Source organism: Eubalaena glacialis, chromosome 7 (genome assembly GCF_028564815.1).
Source record: "Eubalaena glacialis isolate mEubGla1 chromosome 7, mEubGla1.1.hap2.+ XY, whole genome shotgun sequence".
Taxonomy (NCBI): domain Eukaryota; kingdom Metazoa; phylum Chordata; class Mammalia; order Artiodactyla; family Balaenidae; genus Eubalaena; species Eubalaena glacialis.
In genome coordinates this window covers 38,869,553-38,891,550 of record NC_083722.1, presented here as the reverse complement: position 1 = coordinate 38,891,550, position 21,998 = coordinate 38,869,553, and the positions used below count along the sequence as shown (strand labels likewise).

General features: G+C 37.6%; 1 protein-coding gene across 3 annotated transcripts in view; it reads left to right on the top strand.

Annotated features, from left to right (window-relative positions):
- Positions 1-21,998, top strand: part of MAPK14 (mitogen-activated protein kinase 14) — a 68,250-nt gene that overhangs the window by 27,774 nt on the left and 18,478 nt on the right. For all 3 annotated transcript variants that reach the window (XM_061196319.1, XM_061196317.1, XM_061196320.1), the window contains exons 3-8: positions 68-126; positions 11,362-11,473; positions 12,200-12,229; positions 12,884-12,931; positions 14,094-14,208; positions 14,776-14,847. In XM_061196319.1, the coding sequence (XP_061052302.1) occupies positions 68-126; positions 11,362-11,473; positions 12,200-12,229; positions 12,884-12,931; positions 14,094-14,208; positions 14,776-14,847 (436 nt within the window). The remainder of the gene's footprint in view (positions 1-67; positions 127-11,361; positions 11,474-12,199; positions 12,230-12,883; positions 12,932-14,093; positions 14,209-14,775; positions 14,848-21,998) is intronic.

The following is a 21,998-nucleotide window of genomic DNA, read 5'->3' as shown; positions in this document are numbered from 1 at the left end:
AAATGACTAAGACCTGATGGATAAGTTCAGTATTTATTTACTGTTTGATTTTTATGTTTTCTTGTAGGTGATTGGTCTGTTGGATGTTTTCACACCTGCAAGGTCTCTGGAGGAATTCAATGATGTGTGAGTAAATCTTTTGTGTTTGCCTTCCTCCGCCAGAGGTTAAAGATTAGCAGCCCATTTCTACTCCTGAACCACTTAGCACTATCAGACTTAAATTCTTTATTCCTGTCATCCAACTCTTCTGTGGAATGGGGAATGGATACAGAAGATGTATATTTTGGGGGGTGTAAATTAGTATTTTCATCATCTCAGGCACATTGTGCCCTATTTGGAGACACAGTGGTGGGTCCTGGCAAGAGTTCCATAGAGAAGAGTACAGGGAGTTTTGACCATGATTTTTATTCTCAAATTGTCTGTCCCAGCTTTCAAAGGGACACGTTTATATCAAGAAATGTAGTGGAGCCCTGGTTCCATATAGATTCTTCCATTTCTTTTATCCTGCTTGTGTGTGGGAAATGCATGCTGATCTTTAAAGTATTGGATTTCTGTACTGGGACAAATGGTGGGCCTCATGTGTTTAGAAAGCTGATTCTCCCAGTTTTGTGACCATCTCTATTGTTTTAGCCTGGGGAACCGCCCCTAGAAAGAGGGGCTGAGATTCTCAGGAACCAGTAGTCGAGGGCTAGGGAAAATGAAACAGAGAGGAAGAGAAAGTTGCTATGAGGGTATGTTATTAAGTCAGTCACCATTGTGTGCAACTGGGCTGAAAACTGCCAGGGTCTTCAGTTTTCTAGAAGTTGTATAGAATGCACCTCAGATGGGGAGCATTAACCCACTGGCTTCTGACTCCATTGGCAAGTGTTGCCCCATGGGGCAGTAATGCCCTCACATGCCCAGGTTGCACCTGTATGAGTACAAGATAAATTCCAGCAAGTGTTGTGGATGTTGTGCAGGTGTTGTACATGTGTGAGTGCTCTACTGTAGCTTTCCCAATATCTGAATTAACATACCTCCCGTCCCCAATTCACAGGTACACTATACCATAAGAGAGAAGGAACACCTTAAATTTAGGGTTATACATTTTGTCCTGGTGAAATTTTGGCATTCCTAAGTGGAAAGGATGACTATTGTGAAAGTCCAAATAAAATTGCAGATCTTGGCTGCTCTTCCTTAACCTCTACTCTCCACTGTCCCCAGTGCTGAACTTAACCCCACCCTTATCCTGGGCTCAGTTTCTCCTACCCTTATCCTAGGCCAAGTGCAAGCACCATTTGCTCATTTCCCAAAGAACAAGTGGGAGGGAGTGGAGGAGATGTTTGAGCTTGTGTGTTCTGTCTAATGAAAGGGGAAAAAAAAATGAAAAAGAAATGTAGAATATTAAATGGAAAGAGAAGGAGGAAAGTAGCAAAAAAATCTCCCACCACTTGAACTTAGTTGGAACATGATATGACTGTGAGTCGAAGATGAAAGAAGGAGAATCTAGTCTAAGTGCAAGAACTCCCACCCACATTAACCTTGATCCTGCTAATAAAAGTTTAAGAAAAAACTTTGAACTTCCTTCAAGCAAAGGGGAAAAAAAAGGCAGTAACTAAGAACAGCTGTGCTCCCTGAGCCCTGCGTGTCTCTAGAATGTGGAGGCTTCTAAAACCTCCTTACTGGATGCCCCAGGCAGAAGCATGTGTGTTGCAAGTTGTTGAGCCCTGCTGTAGGCTATGCTTGGAAAAGAGAATATTGCCATGATGTTTTTTTCTTTAACATTAATTCATTAATTTTTACTTTTTTGAGGATTTTTTTTTTTTAAGAGCAGATTTAGGTTTACAACAAAATTGAGGGGAAGGTACAGAGGTTTCCTGCTTACCCTCCTGCCCCTGTACATGCATAGCTTCCCCCATTATCAACATCACTCACCAGAATGGTATATTTTTCACCAAGAATGAACCTATATTGACACATCATAATTACCCAAAGTCCATAGTTTACCATAGGATTCACTCTTAGTGTTGAAAAGTTTATGGATTTAGACAAATATATAATGACATATCATTATAATATCATACAGTGTATTTTCACTGCCCTAAGAATGATGGATTTTGATATTCTGTCTAAATGTGGAAAAAATGCTGAAGTAATATGTTTGTGAATTACTTTGGAAAACATTTGAATCAGGATTGAGCTATAGCCCAAAATTTTAGGTGTGACGAGGATTGATTTTTTTTTTTCCTAAGAAAGGAATTGATAATTTGCTGACCTGGGCTAATGCTGTATTTTGCCTTAATCAGGCATATGGAACTGGATTATGAGCCTCTTTTTCCTATGTCAAAGACCTTATTTAAGGCTAGTGTCTGAGAGGTTAAGTTTTATCCATTGTGGTGCCTATTGGCTCCTTTATCCATTTGAAGGCTCACTGTCTACAAGCATACCCACTGAACTGAAATTGCATTTATTTCTTCATTCATTCAACAAATACCATGGCTACTGAGCAGGAATCTATTCTTTCTATGTAACTGTAGCTGGGTTCTATTTGCTTATTTATTTCCAGATTTACTGAGATATAACTGACATACAACATTGTGTAATTTGAGTTGATTGTTTATAAATAAGAACTTAGTTCACCGTTTGGGAGCAAATCTCAGTACTACTTGTTGAATACTTGCTGAGCAGAGTGTTAGAGCAAGGCTCAGGATAATCAGAAACACTAGTCTTTCCCTTGATGAAGTAAAAATCTTGTTAGGGGAAATAAATTCAAAACACTTTTGTAGGGGCTTCCCTGGTGGCACAGTGGTTAAGAATCTGCCTGCCAATGCAGGGGACACGGGTTCGAACCCTGGTCCGGGAAGATCCCACATGTCGCAGAGCAACGAAGCCCATGTGCCACAACTACTGAGCCCGCGCGCCTAGAGCCTGTGCTCCACAACAAGAGATGCCACAGCAGTGAGAAGCCCGCGTACTGCAACGAAGAGTAGCCCCAGCTCGCCGCAACTAGAGAAAGCCTGCGTGCAGCAATGAAGACCCAACGTAGCCAAAAAATAATAAATAAATAAAATAAGTAAATTAAAAATAACAAAAACAACACTTTTGTGACCAAGTTATCAGTTGACTGTAAGACCTTGGACAAGTTACTTTTCCTCTCTGGGTCCCAGTTAACTTCCGTGTAAAATGATGAAAATTGGGGTGGTTCACTTCTGAAGTGTTTTCAATCCCAGAGAATCTCTGAAAATAGAATGATGAACCTAAGGATACCTTTTGGAAAAATGTTTCATTGTTTACTTTTTTATGATGTATGTATCACTGAGAAAAAATTAGTGCTTGTCCAGGACTATGGTTATTTCACTGTTTTCCAAAGTCATTTCAGAATTTGCATAAGAGATCAAACATCTTCACCTACAATTACAGGGTGTGTAAATTTAAATACCTTTAGGGCCAGACAAATAACATAAACTATGCTCAGTGCTATACAACAGAATACCTGCACTTCCTAAAAGCATTCAAATTTACATTAAAACAAAATAAACAGACAAAGACCCACTGTTCTGGCCAAATCAAACAAGCTGAAGACTAGAGTGGTTCTACAGGCTGCCAGGTTTAGAGCAAACAGTAATTTTGTTTAAAATATTTATTTGTTCTTTTTGTGGGGGGGTTGTTTGCTTGTTTGTTTTATTTTTTTAAATTTTTGTCTGCGTTGGGTCTTTGTTGCTGTGCGTGGGCTCTCTCTAGTTGTGGCGAGCGGGGGCTACTCTTCGTTGCAGTGTGCAGGCTTCTCATTGTGGTGGCTTCTCGTTGCAGAGCATGGGCTCTAGGTGCGTGGGCTTCAGTAGTTGTGGCACGTGGGCTCAGTAGTTGTGGCATGCAGGCTCTAGAGCGCAGGCTCAGCAGTTGTGGCTCACAGGCTTAGTTGCTCCGCGGCATGTGGGATCTTCCCACACCAGGGATCGAACCTGTGTCCCCTGCATTGGCAGGCGGATTCTTAACCACTGCACCACCAGGGAAGCCCCAAACGGTAATTTTGAACATGAATTTTCTGTGCTAATTAACAAAATCTCTAATTACTTTTCATAGTTATAGTTGGCTTTTAATCATGTATTATGTGTATTTGTGCCTTTATTTTTCAGTTAGCACTTTCCATTTATCATACAATTCAAGTTTTTACTGAATTTTAAATTTGTTAGTTAATAGGCATCCTACATAATTCATTAGTAAGACTATACTTTTGAGAAAGGAATAATAGATAGGTAGTGAGTTTTGATCATTAGAAACAATGTGCAGTTACTGAATCTAACAGAGCTGGTGTTTGGAAAATGTGGAGTTAAAATATGAGAATACCAACTTGTTCTTTTTTTTTTTTTCCAACTTGTTCTTGACTGCGATATGATGTGGTTGTACAGTTGGCAAAATTTATAAGATATATCTAGATCTTTTTAATGATTGGATATCATTTGGACATTTCGGTTTGCTTCTTTTTTTTTTTTAATTTTTTTAAATTTTTGTCTGCGTTGGGTCTTCATTGCTGCGTGAGGGCTTTCTCTAGTTGTGGCGAGTGGGGGCTACTCTTCATTGCGGTGCGTGCGCTTCTCATTGTGGTGGCTTCTCTTGTTTCAGAGCTTGAGCTCTAGGCGTGCAGGCTTCAGTAGTTGTGGCATGAGGGCTCAGTAGTTGTGGCTCTCAGGCTCTAGAGCGCAGGCTCAGTAGTTGTGGCACATGGGCTTAGTTGCTTCACGGCATGTGGGATCTTCCCGGACCAGGGATCGAACCCATGTCCCCTGCATTGGCAGGCAGATTCTTAACCACTGCCCCACCAGGGAAGTCCCCTTGTTGAGTCTTTAGTAGTTAGAAATTCTCAGAAGTTGAGAGTGATTAACTGAATTGTATAATACCATATATAAAATTGTACACATCTTAGGTCTTTTTGGCTGTAAGTCTATTTCTAGTCACATTTTTCTTGATCCAGAGCTCTATTATTTGAAAGTTTGCTAACCCTTCTTATTGGGTAAATGCTGTGATAGGTTGTATGTAAGATGTCAAAACTAAAGGCCTTCAGTTGCATGTGATCTCATTAATGAGATGAAGCATAAATGCTTACCTAAAACAACTTAAAGGACCAAGTCAAATTTGCAGTGTCAAAGCAACATACAGGGTATTAAGTGATCTCAGAATATGAGAGAAGCTTAGTGGAGGAAAGCCTCTAAAGAAGATAATAACTGTATCTGAAGAAACAGATAAATAAGGATTGGGTGTAGAGGTCGAAATATATTCCAGATAGTCAAAGAAATGAAGGAAATGTATAAAGTATACACAAAAGGAGATTTGTGTGGAATGGAGACTGTTAAGGGAGTAGATAACCGTTGATTTTTCTTTTGTACTTGGATAAAAATTGTGTTTTGGTAAATTCTGATTTTTTTTTTTTTTTTTTTTTGGTGGCAGAGGAGAGTTGTTTTCCTAATTTAGCTAAGAGGCATTATCTGCTTGGAAATAGTGCTTTCCTCTATCACTGAAAGAAATTCCCAGCCCAGTTGTTTGGACTTACAGAAATACTCTTCTTCCTTGAAAATAGGTTGAGTGCTCAAGATAGGTAATACAGAAAGAGAAGCAGTCTGGGAGAAAGATGAATGAGTTAACTGTATTAACAGTTATATTTGCAATTTATTTCCGTATCAGAGATGTCTGCTAAAATGAGGATAGAGAGTTGGTAAAGCATGTAGGTGTCGTCACTGTCTCACATTTGAAATCTAAACAAATTACACATCCTTTAAGAAAATACCATTCAGTTTTTGTCTGACGTGATCAGTAAGATGCCCCCTTTTTCTCAGATTAGCTGTTGTAAAAAGGTAAAGAAGCTTCAAGGTGTAGTTTTGAGTTTGAGTCTATCAAGAAATTTTCCCGTAATTAACTGCTTCCTAAGTCTGGATTGGTGCCCTCCCCTGTGTGTTCTCCAGCACCTTGATGTTCACTTTTAAAACTCTAATTATGCTCTATTATGAGTATATACCTTCCTCTCATCTGAATTCTGTATCTATCTTTTCTACTGTTGTACTCCCAGTGTTCAACAATAAATATTTGTTGATGGAGTGACTGAATGAATGAATAACCTTGTGCTTTCTTGTTTATGACTGGTTGGCAATCTAGTTGTCTGATAGCATGCCCAGTGCATTCTCTTTTGACTAACTTTTTTGTTTTTATCTTGGAATATAGACCATATGGTAGAATACTGAATCTGGTTTATTTGATGCAGGTAATGTAGAGGGCACCTTTCAGTAATCTTTACTTCAAATGAGGAGAATAGTTTGTTGTGAAATAAGCTGGCTAAGCTGCCTACCTGGCTGCTGAATGGTGCTTTTACCCCTTACATTGGAACAGTCTGGTCTGCTTACCAGATAAGATCTTTGGCATGAGTATTCCAATAAGATATGCCCTTGCCTGGTCTTACTAGTAATACTATATGAGTTGTCCTGGGTCATTCAATTAAATTCAGTGGTAATTGAGTGCCTGATATCTGCTACACAATGTTTTTAGGTACCTTAGATACTACAGAGAACAAAAAAGAAGCCTGTCCTCCTTGAACATTGTACAGATAGATAGCAATAAACAATGAGCATATAAAAGAGGAAATTAGATAGCATGTTAGCAGGCAGTAATGCTATGGACAAGAAGAAAAGATAGAGCAGGGAAGTGTGAGGGTTGGGGGAGAGATGCAATTTTAAATGGGGTGGTAAGGATAGGCCTCATTGAAAAGGTGAATTTTGAGCAAAAGTTTGAAGAAGTAGAAGAATTAGACTTGTGGATATCTGGAGGAAGAGCATTCCAGGCAGAAGGAACAGCCAGTGCAAAAGTCCTGAGGCAGAAGACTGCATGCTGTATTGGCATTGCAGCAAGGGGGCCTGTGTGGCTGGAGTAAGGAGGCCAGTGTGGAGCTAAGTGAGAGCAGGGGAGAGAAGTAGATGAAGAAATGAGAGAGATAATTGGGGACAGGATACTGGATTATGTACAGCTTTATCTGCTGCTGAAGGGATTTTTGTCTTTAAGTGAAATGGGAAGCCTTTTGAGAGGAGTGACATGGTCTATTTTTCATTTTTACAGAATCTCTCTGCTGTTTTCAGAATAGGCTGTAGTGAGTCCCAAGGATCATTGGGTGTATTTCAGAAGCGTGTGGTTATGAATTGTCAATCCCTGTGATTATTTTAAATACGTTGTTTTAATATGGAAATGTTTTTTGCCCTTTTTGATAATTACTTTATCAAATAGGGCTGACGGTAGTAGAGATGCCAAACTATAGATATAGAAGAGATTTTTTTCTACATAGGTTCTTTCTGATTGTATTATGCTTCAAAAAAAGAAAAGGCAGTAGAGTAGGAGTCTTGACAATTGGGTGTTATCCAAGAAGCGCTTAATAAATGAAGCTCTAAATGGGGTGCTGTCTTGAGTACTGAAAACCACTTATTGTAGACTTCTGCCTTTTTCTGGTACAGTACATTTTACTCTGAGAAATGATGGTTTATGCTCTTTATAGTTTAAGTTTAAAGGAAACCATCCTCACAAGAAAAGTGGAAAACAAGATTTGTATCCTCAGGCTGTGAAATCATATTTTCAGCCCTCTACCTAATAAAGTCCTACTTATTTAATTCCTTTTTAAAGATGGGGGAACTAGGTAGCTTTCCAACTGTTGGTCAGATTTAATTATTTGAGGTGTTCTGAACACTGACAGTAATAGGCATGCCTTTACTAAAATGTAATTAATTAAGCAATTAAATGTAATTGCTTTGTAGAGACTAATACTATAGAAATTATGTGGCATCTGTTTTTTAAAAATTTACTTAATTTACTTATTTTTGGCTGCATTGGGTCCTCGTTGCTGCGCAGATTTCTCTAGTTGCAGTGAGCGGGGGCCACTCATCATTGTGGTGCGCAGGCTTCTCATTTCAGTGGCTTCTCTTTTTGCAGAGCACGGGCTTTAGGCACATGGGCTTCAGTAGTTGTGGCTCACGGGCTCTAGAGCTCAGCCTCAGTAGTTGTGGCATGCAGGCTTAGTTGCTCCACGGCATGTGGGATCTTCCCGGATCAGGGCTCGAACCCGTGTACCCTGCATTGGCAGGCAGATTCTTAACAGCTGTGCCACGAGGGAAGCCCCTATGTGGCATCTATTAATGCTCCTTTTGGGACTGGCTTATTTAAAATGTGCCCTTCGACATTTTCCTCCCACTTCCTTGTTCACTACTTTTAGAAATTGATATGTCTTCCATAAGCATTCAGGAACTTTGCACAACACTTGCTTTTGTCCACTGTTGCAAAATTTATTTCGAAAACCTTTCTGTATGTGATGAGTTGGAATTTGACAATTGGTTTTCATGGATTGGTCTTTTGGGCTTCATGGAAACAACATATAGTGATTAGGTTAGTTCCTGCCAGACACATCTGCCATGAATAATGTGGTTCAGCTGATTTGATTGGAGCCTAGCAGCAATGTTTGATAGTTATCACTATATAGACTGATTAACCTTATGTACTTATATAATGTCTTGACAGTCTCTCCCTGTGTCTGGAAATTTTAGTGATAAAATGGATGTGGTCTCTGATGGGGAGGGGACTTAAAGGGAATTACACAGTGGTAGAATATTCTTTTTTTTTTTAATAAATTAATTTTATTTATTTATTTTTGGCTGCGTTGGGTCTTCATTGCTGTGTGCAGACTTTCTCTAGTTGTGGCGAGTGGGGGCTCCTCTTTGTTGCAGTGCGCAGGCTTCTCATTGCAGTGGCTTCTCTTGTTGCAGAGCACGGGCTCTAGGCGTGCGGGCTTCAGTAGTTTTGGCACGTGGGTTCAGTAGTTGTGGCTCGCGGGCTCTAGAGCGCAGGCTCAGTAGTTGTGGCGCACGGACTTAGTTGCTCCACGGCATGTGGGATCTTCCCAGACCAGGGCTCAAACCCATGTCCCCTGCATTGGCAGGCGAATTCTTAACCACTGCGCCACCAGGGAAGCCCAGTGGTGGAATATTCTAACTAAAAGCATGCTTGCTCTCTCAGGCTGTGCAGTTAGTGGCCTTCTGGCTGTATAGGGTTTCTTAAGTTATTGGTAACCATTTAAACACAATACTTAGACTTGAAATTACTATGTTTGCTTTGGTAATACTGCTTAACACCTTTGTGAACTAGCACAGACATTAGAGAGTTAAGATTTTTAGGTTTTATTTCAAGACAAATTAAGGTAGATTTCTAGGTAGAATCATGCAGAACAGTGTTTCCTTTTTTTACCTTTTCTCCTTAAAAATATTTTTGAAAGTTGAAAGAATAATCCTCTTACTATTCAGTGTCATAAAATGTAATTATTTGCAAAACAGTCTTATAAAACAGAAATTGGATTCCCTCTTTCTCAACCTGAGCCTTGCAAATTGTCATAATTGGTATTATGGATATGGCAACCATTATCCCACATTTTCTGGGGGAAGTTCTGATTTCACAATATTAACCAGTTATTCACAACATTCTCGTATTTGTCGGATTTTGTGTCAATTTGGGGTTAATAAAATACAGGGACTGTGATTAGGATGGAATATTGCAACATTTATAAAACTTAAAAGAAATCATTCTCTTGACTTAAATTCTCTGTCAACTGGAAGAATTTGGAGGCCGTATGGGCTGTGATTTAAGATCATAGTCTCTGAGATCAAACAGTTTTGGATTCAGCCCCTGACATTACCACTCTTTTAACCTTGAGCAGGTTATATATACTTGTTCTGTCTTGTGTTTCCTCCTCAGTGAAATGGGAATACTAATGGAACTTACCTTACAGCGTTGTTGGGAAGAGTGTATGAGACATGGGCATAATAAATAGTGCTTGGCACAGAATAAGCATGCCTTTGATTATGTTATGTTGAGCTTGGAGCATCTCTTAAATCAGAGCAACCTTTATGAAGACATTTCCAAAAATCCAATATAGTCTTTAAGTGACACTTAGAGTACACTCTTTCCTCAAGACAATATAAACATGCAAGTTTTAAAAATATGAAGTGCTAAAAAAATCTAACTTAAGGTTACATCTATGCTAAGTCCTATTGCTCTTCATCAAATTGGGAACTGACCATAGCAGCCCAACAGGGAAATTAGGAAACAGAAAAAAATTTTAATTCTTCTTTGAGGAAAGAAAGTAATAAATGTGGTGGGGTGTGTGTGTGTGTGTGTGTGTGTGTGTGTGTAAAGAGAGGTTATACACATATATAGTCATGTAAGACGTTAATAGTATATTTAAATTTACTGACCTGGTTTCTTTTCTTCCAAATTTATCAAAAATAAAAATTGAAATGAAATCAGCATTTTTTTATAGCTCAACTGATATACATTATTATTCAGCCTCAGGAATAGGTAATGATTCTCATAGTAGATAAAACCTAACTGAATTTTTAAAAACTCCACTTCTTTAGTACTGATTGTGGTTTTTATGTTCCCATAGCAGTGTGATACAGTAATGAGTGAGTAAGGCATTGCGTCTAGAATATCTGTGGTGAACCTGTTGGACTTGAATGTAATCATTCCCTAATCTTACGATGTAAGGACAGGATACATATCCGGCACCACACCTGTGGGGAGAAGTTCTAGAATGCCTCATCTTGCTTGCAGATAAATTGTGTTCCTCCTTCCTTTAAAGTAAATGCAGGAATATTGTCAGTGAACAATATCCTTTTACCAGTTATTCCTGAAAAAGGAGAGGTATAATTTGAAAATTTAAAGATACTCTTATTTTATTTTTTTATTGAGGTATAGTTGATTTACAATGTTGTGTTAGTTTCTGGTGTACAGCAGAATACTGTACAGCAGTATTCTGTTTATTTATATGCATATATTTCTGAATCACTAATCCAAAACTCCTAATTTATCCTTCCCCCGCTATGGTAATCATAAATTTGTTTTCTGTGTCTGTGAGTCTGCTTCTGTTTTGTAAATAAGTTCATTTGAAGATACTCCTATTTTAGACCCTACAACTTGGAGGATATATAATGAGGTAAAAAATGTAATGGCAGATTTAAAAATATGGCCATGCATTTAGTTATACTGTATATTTCTCATGCAGTAATATCATTTTTAAGAAAAATGATACTAACACATATATCATTCTAATCTCCATTTTTGTTTTTTTTCTTTTCTTTAGAGAATCTAGGAAAAGATGTCAAGTAGGAACTAGTATAAAAATTTTTAGAAAAATAGACGACAGGTAGTAAAGTTAGAATAGTGATGTTGAAAACAAGCCGCGCATGAGTAGCTACTAAGCTTTTAGCTGTCACTGCGGTACTTACTGAGTGGACTTCTAACAGTCTTATGAAGATCAGAGCTTTCTTAGGGTTCTGGATTACTGTGTAACTGTCCATTAATTTCTAGGTACCTGGTGACCCATCTCATGGGGGCAGATCTGAACAACATTGTGAAATGTCAGAAGCTTACGGATGACCATGTTCAGTTCCTTATCTACCAGATTCTCCGAGGTCTCAAGGTACAGACAGTATTAGTAATAATTTTGAGGAATGAATTCTCTCTCCCTCTCTCCCTTCTATTTAGGGCTTAAGGGAAAACAAACAAAACTTTTCTTATGGAAAATTTCAAATACAGAAATCACAAGTACAATCATAGTGTAATGAACCCCTGTGTTTACTCAGCGACCACAATTACCAACATATGGTTAATCTTGTTTCTTTCCTATTCCCCCAAACCCTGGATTATTTTAAGGCAAGTCTAGGCATCATATCACTCCACCCATCAATACTTCTGTAGGCATGTCTGAGAGTTAAAGACTCTTCATTATTACATCTAAACAATAATAATAATTTCTTGGTGTAATCTAATATCTGGTCAGTGTCATGTTGAAACTTTGAAAACATCCTCAAGAAGGCTAATTTATTTGTGGCAGGGGCAGTTTTTAAATTAAACCACCTTTAATATTTAGCATCTTTGAGTCCTTATTGTGCTACAGAGCACCCACCAGGAAACAGGTTGAAAGCTCTATTTCACTCATACTTCAGCTCTATGAACAGAGTTGATGGTATGGAAATCATAGTTATGATAAATGTACAGACTACTGATAATTACTTGTTCTGATTTCTAATCCTGCTGTTAATACTAGCATTTCTTATTGACTCATAAAAATGTACTTCAAATATGTCATATAATATGACAGTAGGAGGCTGGACATAACTTTAACTGATTTTTTGCTTTTTCACAGTATATACATTCAGCCGACATAATTCACAGGGTAGGTATTGTCTTTTGATTAAATTATTGGGGTGCTGGTGGGTGGGGAGACTGGCAAGATTCTAATCTAAGCTTATTTTAGCCAGTGAAATATTGACTGATTGCAACTTTGCTCTAGGTTTAACTAAAGAAAGAAGATGTATAGTTTTTACCTATTTAAGGCTAATGAGGACTAGATAGTGGCTATAGAATGGAGATTGTTTATAGCTAGATGAAGTCTTTTTTTTTTTTTAATTTATTTGTTTATTTTTGGCTGCGTTGGGTCTTCATTGCTGCACGCGGGCTTTCTCTAGTTGTGGTGAGCAGGGGCTTATCTTTATTGTGGTGCACAGGCTTCTCATTGCGGAGCACAGGCTCTAGGCGCGCGGGCTTCAGTAGTTGTGGCACGTGGGCTCAGTAGTTGTGGCTCGCCGGCTCTAGAGCGCAGGCTCAGCAGTTGTGGCGCACGGGCTTAGTTGCTCTGCGGCATGTGGGATCTTCCCAGACCAGGGCTCGAACCCATGTCCCCTGTGTTGGCAGGCGGATTCTTAACCACTGCGCCACCAGGGAAGCCCTAGATGAAGTCTTTTATGTTTAGCTCTTCATCATTACCTTTAGGGAGAGAATTTACCATGTGTCATAAAGTTGATCCTGTTCTCTCTTACTTGCTTCCTAGGACCTAAAACCTAGTAATCTAGCTGTGAATGAAGACTGTGAGCTGAAGGTAGGATGAAGTGACAGTGGTAATTGTTTCACCTTGTAACTATATGTTTAACTAACCAGGCAAATTTATATAGAGAATGTGTTTATAAAGCCATGACTTTTTATCTGAAAATTCTTATTGTCCTTAGGAATATCATTAGACTTTGAAATTTAAACCAGAGATTTAGTAAGCTTTAGTTTAAGTGATATTGAAGGTAGCGTCAGGTGTCTTGTTTTCATTCTAAAATAAAGTTAAATTGAAATTTAATATATTAGTTATAATAAAGGAGAATTATAGTATGAGTATCAAGTAAGCAGTCCTCTTGAAGAGTAATTATTAGATTTTATGGGTTTCTAAGAGAAAAAATGGCAGAAACACACTTATTCAAAATAATTCAAATAAAAGATAATCTATAAAGAGCAAGCAACTCTGGAATTTTTTGTTTCATTTCTTTTTTTACTCAATTTTTTGGAAACATAATTTACAATAAAATGCATCACTTTAAGTGTACATTTGACAAACTTATATAGCTATGTAACCACCAACACAGTTATAATAAAGAACATGTCCATCACTCCAGAAAGTTCCCTTGTGCCCCCTTCCTAGCGAGTCCCCACACCTCTACCCCTAACCCTGGCTTCAGACAACGACTGATCTGCTTTCTGACACTATAGAGTAGATTTATCTTTTCTGGAGTTTCATACAAGTGGAATCATACAGTATTTTTCTATGTGTGTCTGACTTTTGCTTAGTATAATATTATTGAGATCCATCTGTATTGTGTGTATCAGTAGTTCATTCCTTTTTGTTGCTGAGTAGATCCATTTTATGATTATACCACAATTTATTTATCCATCCACCTATTGATAGACATGTGCTTCAATTCCATTTCAGGGCTGTGTAAAGCTGCTATGAATATTCATGTGCAAGCCTTTGTGTGGCACATATATTTTCATTGCTCTTGGATAAATGCCTAGCAGTGGCATTTTTGGTTTGCTTTTTGTAATTTCATTTTTTTTAAGTTCTTGCTGTGTTCCCCATGCATTCTAAGCATGGACCAGGAAATATGTTTATGAAAGTGCTATATTGTTCTCGCTTTTTATAAGGCACTGGAGTTTTTTCCCTCCTGCTTTACAAGCCTTAGGAGTTTGTTCCAGTGCCTGATTTCTCTTCTCTCCCTTAGATCTTGGATTTCGGACTGGCTCGACATACAGATGATGAAATGACAGGCTATGTAGCCACTAGGTGGTACAGGGCTCCTGAGATCATGCTGAACTGGATGCATTACAACCAGACAGGTACTACTTGCACTTGTATTTAGGGCCTTATTAATACTATGTTGTGTGTATTTGGGGTTCTCAGAAGTGGAGATGGCAGGAGTAGGAAGAAACATTTTTTTTCTTCCCTCAGTGATCATTTTAAGTCCACGAATAGAAAATATTTCAGTTGCTCAGATAGAGAAAGTGGGGTTTTTCAAACTTTGTGATTTAGCAGTTGGCTTTTTACTTATTTATATTTTCAGCATATTCTCTGAGTACTTCTGCCTGAAGACATTGGGTTCATAATATTAACCTCTCAATATTACTTGGGAGAATCCATCATTTCTACCAGTAAGGAACCTTTGCCCCTTTGTGAACAGCTTATTTCTCTTGCCATAACTATGTTTTGACTTAGCCCACCCATGAAGCCCTTTAATGTGGTGAAGGTCTTAGCTTATTTATTTGTATAAAAATGAGTATGATTGTTGAACCTCGGATGTCTTAAATATTAATTTGAGTATTTCACCCCTTAACTATAGTTCCATTTGTAGCCAAGTATGATAATAGTGACATTGTATTACTTTTATTTCTCTTTAATTTTACCAGTTGATATTTGGTCAGTGGGATGCATAATGGCCGAGCTGTTGACTGGAAGAACATTGTTTCCTGGTACAGACCGTATCCTTTAAAAAGTTTTGGGTTCTTGTTTCTTGTCTGTATTTTGGTGTCCATGGTAGTATATTACTTTTACCTATCTCTAGGAAGGGCTTTCAGTTACTTGCTTTTATAGTCCAGATATGCATTGTGAGATCTGCCCTCTTGCTGAGTATCTTGCCTTGCCAAGAAAGAGGCTTCAATTTATTTTGAGAGTTGCAAAAATTCCTCATAATCTGGAAAGCCCTTTAAATCTTTCATATGTCATCTTTTTTGCAGCAAGTTCCTTATTAATCTTCCCACAGCCCTTCTGCAACCTGAGTGTATTGGTGAGAAGTTCTAGATCTCAATGACTGGTTTAGTCTTCGTTGCACCAGCGCTCAATGAACACAAGATAACCATTTATAAATCGGGGGTATCTTGCTTTTATGTTTGATTTACATATTAAAAAGGCTGTATTTGGTCCTTGTAATGATACACCTGCTGACTCGTTTTGTTTGTTGTCTAACAACAAATAATAAATGCAAGGAGATAAGGTCACCCTGTCATGTGCCTTTTTTTCCCCTCAGCATGACTTTATTTTTATCCCAGATTGTAGCCAAACCTTAATTTACTTCCAGAGTTATTGTCTAGTTTATGGTTTATCATGGCCCCTTTATTTTAGCCCCTTTCTTGTCTGCTGCATGCCCATTTCACAGTTTAGTAATAATATCATCAAAATGTGATTTGTTGTAACTCCCATCCATTCCACTTAGGGAAGATGTTTAGGCAAGAAAGAATTTTGAAATATTTGTCTAGAATTAGATTTGAAGATTTTTGTAAAACTCATTTGACTAGCCCTCTGTGGGTTTGGTTGGGCTTTTAGAGATGCTGCAATTGCCTGTGTTCTATCATGGTTAGAGACCTAAAAGCTGTTTTAGCACCTCACCTAAGCAAACTCATTGAGTTTGTAAACCAGATTGTCAGTTCACTGGCTTACAATTGGGATAATACTCCTATGGTGACTGTGATGTTCATGTTATCGATCCACATACTCTATCTTCTGCTAGAGTGTACTTTCCTAATGAACTGAAAAACCTCTTCCCTCAGCCATTTATTTCCCTCTGAGTATTACTGGATTGATACAGAATATAGTCTCCTTATATAGCTCACCTTATTCCTCCTCATCCCCAGATTCTAATTTTAATACCTAGTGTTTCTCCTTTGTCCTTTGCTTCATTTACCTTATACTTGTTTCTTAGAAATTTGATATATGCATTATAGTCCAAGCTAAGAGAATTAGGGAAAATTTGTAATTTTCCTTTTCCTTAGGTACATACCTTAGAGTCCCATTCTTTAGTCCTCCCAAGCACACTGCTCTGATGCTGTCCTCTGTTCCCCCTCTTCTTCCTCTTCTTTCTATCTGTATCTCCATCTACAGTCAGTCGTGGACACTCATACCTACATAGACACACAAAGTGGTAGAGAGAGACAGACAGTAGAGCATACTGGTTAAGAGCACATGCTCTGTAATCAGACTTACAGGGTTGAGATCTTACTTAGCTCTTATTTACTCCCAGCTCTGTGACTTTGAGCAAGTTGTCTAACCTCTGTCTCTCGGTCTCCTTAACTATAAAATACTGATAATAGTACATACCGCATAAGGTGGTTGTGAGAATTCAGTGAGATGAAATCTGGAATGTACTTAGAACAGAGCCTGTCAGCAGATGTTAGCCATCATCTTCATCAGTGATCTTTGGGAAGCAGTTTCTCCCTTCATCTTCCCACTTTATTGTCTACTTGTGAATCATTTAAAGGCTAGTTTTTTGTTTTATTTAAATTCTGTAACAGGTAGTAAAGGATAGATCCCCTTGGCAGGCTACTGGTAGAAAGGTTTCAAAGCAGTTGTGTGTGTCCTATGGTCCTATCTCATAGGACAGCTGCCTACTGATGGCTTGACCCTTTTAAAATGCTAACTTTCAGCCTCTAAGAAGTCTTCTCTTTTTTTTTTTTTTTAATAAATTTTATTTATTTATTTATTTATTTTTGGCTGCATTGGGTCTTTGTTGCTGCGTGCGGGCTTTCTCTAGTTGCGGTGAGCGGGGGAGCTACTCTTCGTTGCAGTGAGAGGGCTTCTCATTGCAGTGGCTTCTCGTTGCGGAGCACGGGCTCTAGGCGTGTGGGCTTCAGTAGTTGTGGCTCGCGGGCTCGCGCGCAGGCTCGGTATTTGTGGCGTACAGGCTTAGTTGCTCCGCAGCATGTGGGATCTTCCCGGACCAGGGCTTGAATCCGTGTCCCCTGCACTGGTAGGCAGATTCTTAACCACTGCACCTCCAGGGAAGCCCCAGAAGTCTTCCCTTTTATGCATACTTCTTTTCCCTCTATGAACTTTAGGTAGAAAACCTAGCATTTAAACTTTTTACTAGGAGATTCTCTTTTTAATATATGAGAATTCATTTCAAAATTCTTGTTTTAGTAATACATTGTTTCTTTTCTACTTGGCTCCTTTTCAGACAGATGTGCTCCTGGATCGGAACATTCAAATTCAGAGGACTGTATTTGTAATACACATAACTCCCTTCTTGTCAGTTGCCATCTGTGTGGATATAGCTTTGGTTGCCTGGCAAAGTGAGAGGAAAGTGTTTTCTATTACTTTTTCAAATTCCCAGTTGATTCTAGTGTGCAGCCAGTGTTGAGTACAACTAGAGTTTACCCCAGTTGGATTTTAGTTTTAATCTTTCAGGCTGACCCTGAAAAAGTTACTTAGCAGTTTTTCCTCATTTTTTTTTAAGGTACCAATGAGATCAGAAAAATTAAGAATCTAGAATTATCCGCTTGGGGACCTAGAAAGATGTTAGAAAACATCTAGTTGAATCCTCTGTTTTTATAGGTAAGGAAACTAAGAACCCAGAAAAGATAGATACAAACCTATGATCTGACTCAGGTCTTAGTTTCTTTCCAATATTCTATTTGTTGCCTGTTCTCCTTATTTCTGAAACTTATTTTCTTAAAACCTTTGCAGAATGTGCTGGCCCCACACACTCTTCTGTTGCCCAGAAAGGCATTCAGCTACTGCTTATTTATGATTTTAAAATGCAGCTGAATGCTGAGGCAACCTCTAGATTATGCTCTTTATTTGAGTGCACAGTTTTCTCCCTATTTTCCTCAATTATTATTTATCTTGCATTTGGAACTGATCGTTTTAGCTTCTAGATAAGAACTATCTAATAGAATTTTCTGTAGGCTTACAAATGGTTTATGTATGTACTGTCCAATATGGTTGTTGGTAGCTACCAGCCACATGTGGATATTGAGCACTTAAAATGTGGCCAATGAAACTTAGAAACTGAAATAAAAATATTTTTGTGGTTAAGTATATAAACATAAAATTTGCCATTTTAACTTTTTTTTATTGTGGTAAAATAAGCATAACATGAAATTTACCATTTTAACACTTTTAAAGTATACAGTCCAGTGGCATTAATTATATTCATAAAATTGTGCACCCACCACCACTATGTCCAAAACATTTTCATCACCCCAACAGAAATTGTACCCATTAAACAGAAACTCCCCATTCTTCCCTCCCACAGCCTTTGGTTACCTCTCTTCTACTTTCTGTCTCTATGAATTTGCTTATTCTAAATATTTAATATTAAGTGGAACCACACAATATTTGTCCTTTTTTGTCTGAATTATTTCACTTAGCATGTTTTCAAGGCTCATCCATGTTGTAGCATGGATCATAACTTCATTCCTTTTTATGGCTGAATACTATTCCATTGTATAGCTATACCATATTTTATTTATCCATTCATCTGTTCATAGACACTTGGGTTGTTTCCACCTTTTGGCTATTGTGAATAGTGCTTCAGTGAACACTGACATACAAGTATCTCTTTGAGTCCTTGCTTTCACTTCTGTTGGATATATATCTAGGAGTGGAATTGTTGAGTCATATGGTAATTCTGTATTTAACTTTCTGAGGAGCAGTCATTGTTTCCCAAGCAGTTTCACCATTTTACATGCCCACCAGTGATATATGAGCAATTTCTCCACATCTTCACCAACATTTCTTCCTTCCTTTCTCCTTCCCTCCCTCCCTTCCATCCTTCCTTCCTCCCTTCCTCCCATCCTTCTTCTTTTTTAAATTATAGCCATCCTAGTGGGTATGAAGTGGTATCTTTTTGTGGTTTTGATTTGCATTTCGTTAATGACTAATAATGTTGAGTATCCCCCTGTGTTTACTGGCCGTTTGTATGTCTTCTTTGTAGAAATATCTGTTTGAGACCTTTACCCATCTTTTAATTGGGTTGTCTTTTTGTTGTTGAGTTTTAGGAGTTCTTTATATATTTTGGATATTGAGCCTTCACCAGATATATGATTTGCAGATATTTTCTCCCATCTGTGGGCTGTCTATTCACTTTTTTGATAATGTCCTTTGATTTACAAAAGTTTTAATTTTGATGAAGTTCCAATTTATCTATTCTTTTTCTTTTGTTGTTCATGCTTTTAGTGTCATTTCTAAGAATGTATTACCAAATTCAAGATTATGAAGATTTACTGTATTTTCTACTAAGAAAGAGTTTTATGGGTGTATCTCTTATACTTAGGTCTTTGATCCATTTTGAGTTAATTTTTGTATATGATGTGAGGTTGGGGTACAACTTTATGCTTTTGCATGTGGAAATTCAGTTGTCCTAGTACCATTTATTGAAGAGGCTATCCTCTCCCACTGAATGGGTTTGGCACTTCTGTCAAAGATCAGTTCTATTCCATTGGTCTATATGTCTATCCTTATAGCAGTACCACACTGTTTTGATTACTCTAGCTTTATAGTAAGTTTTGAAATCAAGAAGTGTTAAGTCCTTCAACTTTGCTCTCATTTTCAAGATTTTTTTTTTTCTCTTTGGGCTCCCTTATAATTCCATATGAAATTGAGGATTGGCTTTTCCATTTCTGCAAAGAAGGCTGTTGAAGTTTTGCTCGCGATTATGTTGTATTTTTAGATCACTTTGGGTAATATTGACATCTTAACAATATTAAGTCTTCCTATTCATGAATATGAGACGTCATTCCACTTATTTAGGTCTCCTTTCATTTCTTTCAGCAATGTTTTATAATTTTCAGTGGACAAGTTTTTCACCTTCTTGGTTAAACTTATTCTTAGGTATTTTCCTAGCATCTTTAAGATGCTATTTTAAATAGAATTACTTTCTCAATTTCCTTTTTGGTTTGTTCATTGTTGGTGTGTAGAAACACAACTGATTTTTGTTTGTTGATCTTGTAGCCTGCAACTTTGCACAGCTGAAAGCTGAGAGCTCTAGTAGCTTTCTTGTGGATTCTTTGGTATTTTCTATATGTAGGATCATGTCATCTGCAAACAGAAATAGTTTTACTTCTTCCTTTCCAATTTAGATGCTTTTATTTTTTTCTCGTTTCTAATTGCTCTTCCAGTATAATGTTGATTAGCAGTGGTGAAAGTGGGCAGCTTTCTCTTGTTCTTATCTTTCAGCCTTGAGTATAATTTAGCTCTGCATTTTTCATAAATACTCTTTATCATGGCAAGGAGTTCTCTTCTGAATAGTTTTATAGTTTCATAAAACTCATAGTTGTATGAGTGTATTTATCTGAATTTTAAATTTTATTAAATTTTCTTTAGATTACATTTAAATTTAATCACATATGATTATTGGTATTGTATTGGACTATGCAGTTTTAGATCTTGACAAATCATCTTCCTATTATACCTTTTTCTCATTTTTTTTTGCGATTAGTCTTCTTGAGAGACTCTTTTGTTACTAGTTGTTAATAATCCCTGGAGTTCCCCTAAAGATATAAGATATACTAATTTTTGTCTTAAAGCTAATTATGTTTTTAGGTTAGAAATTATTCTCCTTTGTGACTTTGCAAAACCCTTCCAACTAGCTCAAAAATAGTACTTTTTTTTTTTTTTTTTTAAAAAGAATGGAGCCCTTCCTCATAAGTCTAGTTGACTGGGTATATATATATCAAGTGGACACACCTGAGAGAACTGTATATTAGAAGAGAGTGGGGACACAGAATGTGTCTTCAGGTATGGTGCTAACTTATTTCAAAAACCATTGGTTCTGAAAAGAGTAAGCCAATTAGAAAATATTACTACTAATGCTTGACAGTCTGCAGCCTAAGGAAGAGAGACAATGAGTTTCCTAGCCCTGTTGCACATCAAATACTGTTTTCTTCCAGACATCTCAGCCTTGGCTTACTATTGTTTTCCTTTTCTAGGTAATCAAATGAATTTCGTTCATGTGAAACGTTTCTTTCCTTCTTTCATTTTAATAGAAATGGTAACTAGACATTAACTAGACATTATCATTAACTTCGACATTAACTAGAAGATAATGAGGCTCCTGCCATCAGCTTGCTGCCCTACTTTATATGAATTTTATTAGTGTTTACTGGCTCCTTAATTCTGCTTTATTTATTTCTTCTTTTGATTTTTTTCAAACATTTTATGAACTACTTCAGACATACAAAAAGACAAGGAATAATAAATGAACACCTATGTTTATATGACCCAGATTATGAGACAAAACATTGCCAGTGGAGTGAAAACTTCTGGTATACCCCTTCCTGTTACATCTACCCCTTTCTTTCAGACATTGGTTTCAAACAGTCTCTCATTTTAAAAAAACAGTTGTATTTCAGACACTAAAAGCAAGTGTCCTAATAAATGTTGAAGAAGAAAAATATTTTATTAGGTTATTTGCCTTTTCTTCTCTAACTTGAGAATATATTTCCCCATTTGAAAAGGCTAGAACTCTCAGGCTTGTCCACAAATCTAAAGTACCTTAAAAATTTTTCCCTGTATGACAGTGAAAATGCCTATTTTGATGACCAAGAAGAGAAGGAAGTAAGCTAAGTCCCATTCTAGTCCACCTGTCTGTCACCAGGGAATTTCCACAGGTCTTTGTTCCAGCTTTGCCTCATATGGATTTTTTTTGTTTGTTTGAAAACTGCAGCTCATAAGCAGCAGTAGTCGCATGTAGGTTCTGCAAATGGTCCTCTTATTCATCTTCAACTCTCCAGCCTGCAGAGGTTTCCTAGGAGTTGCCTAGAACACTTAGAAGTGAATCGAATATCCCTCTTTTACTTTCCCTCTAAATACCCCATAACCCTTAAGTTTTTTTCCTTGCCTTTTCATTCTGGCCACC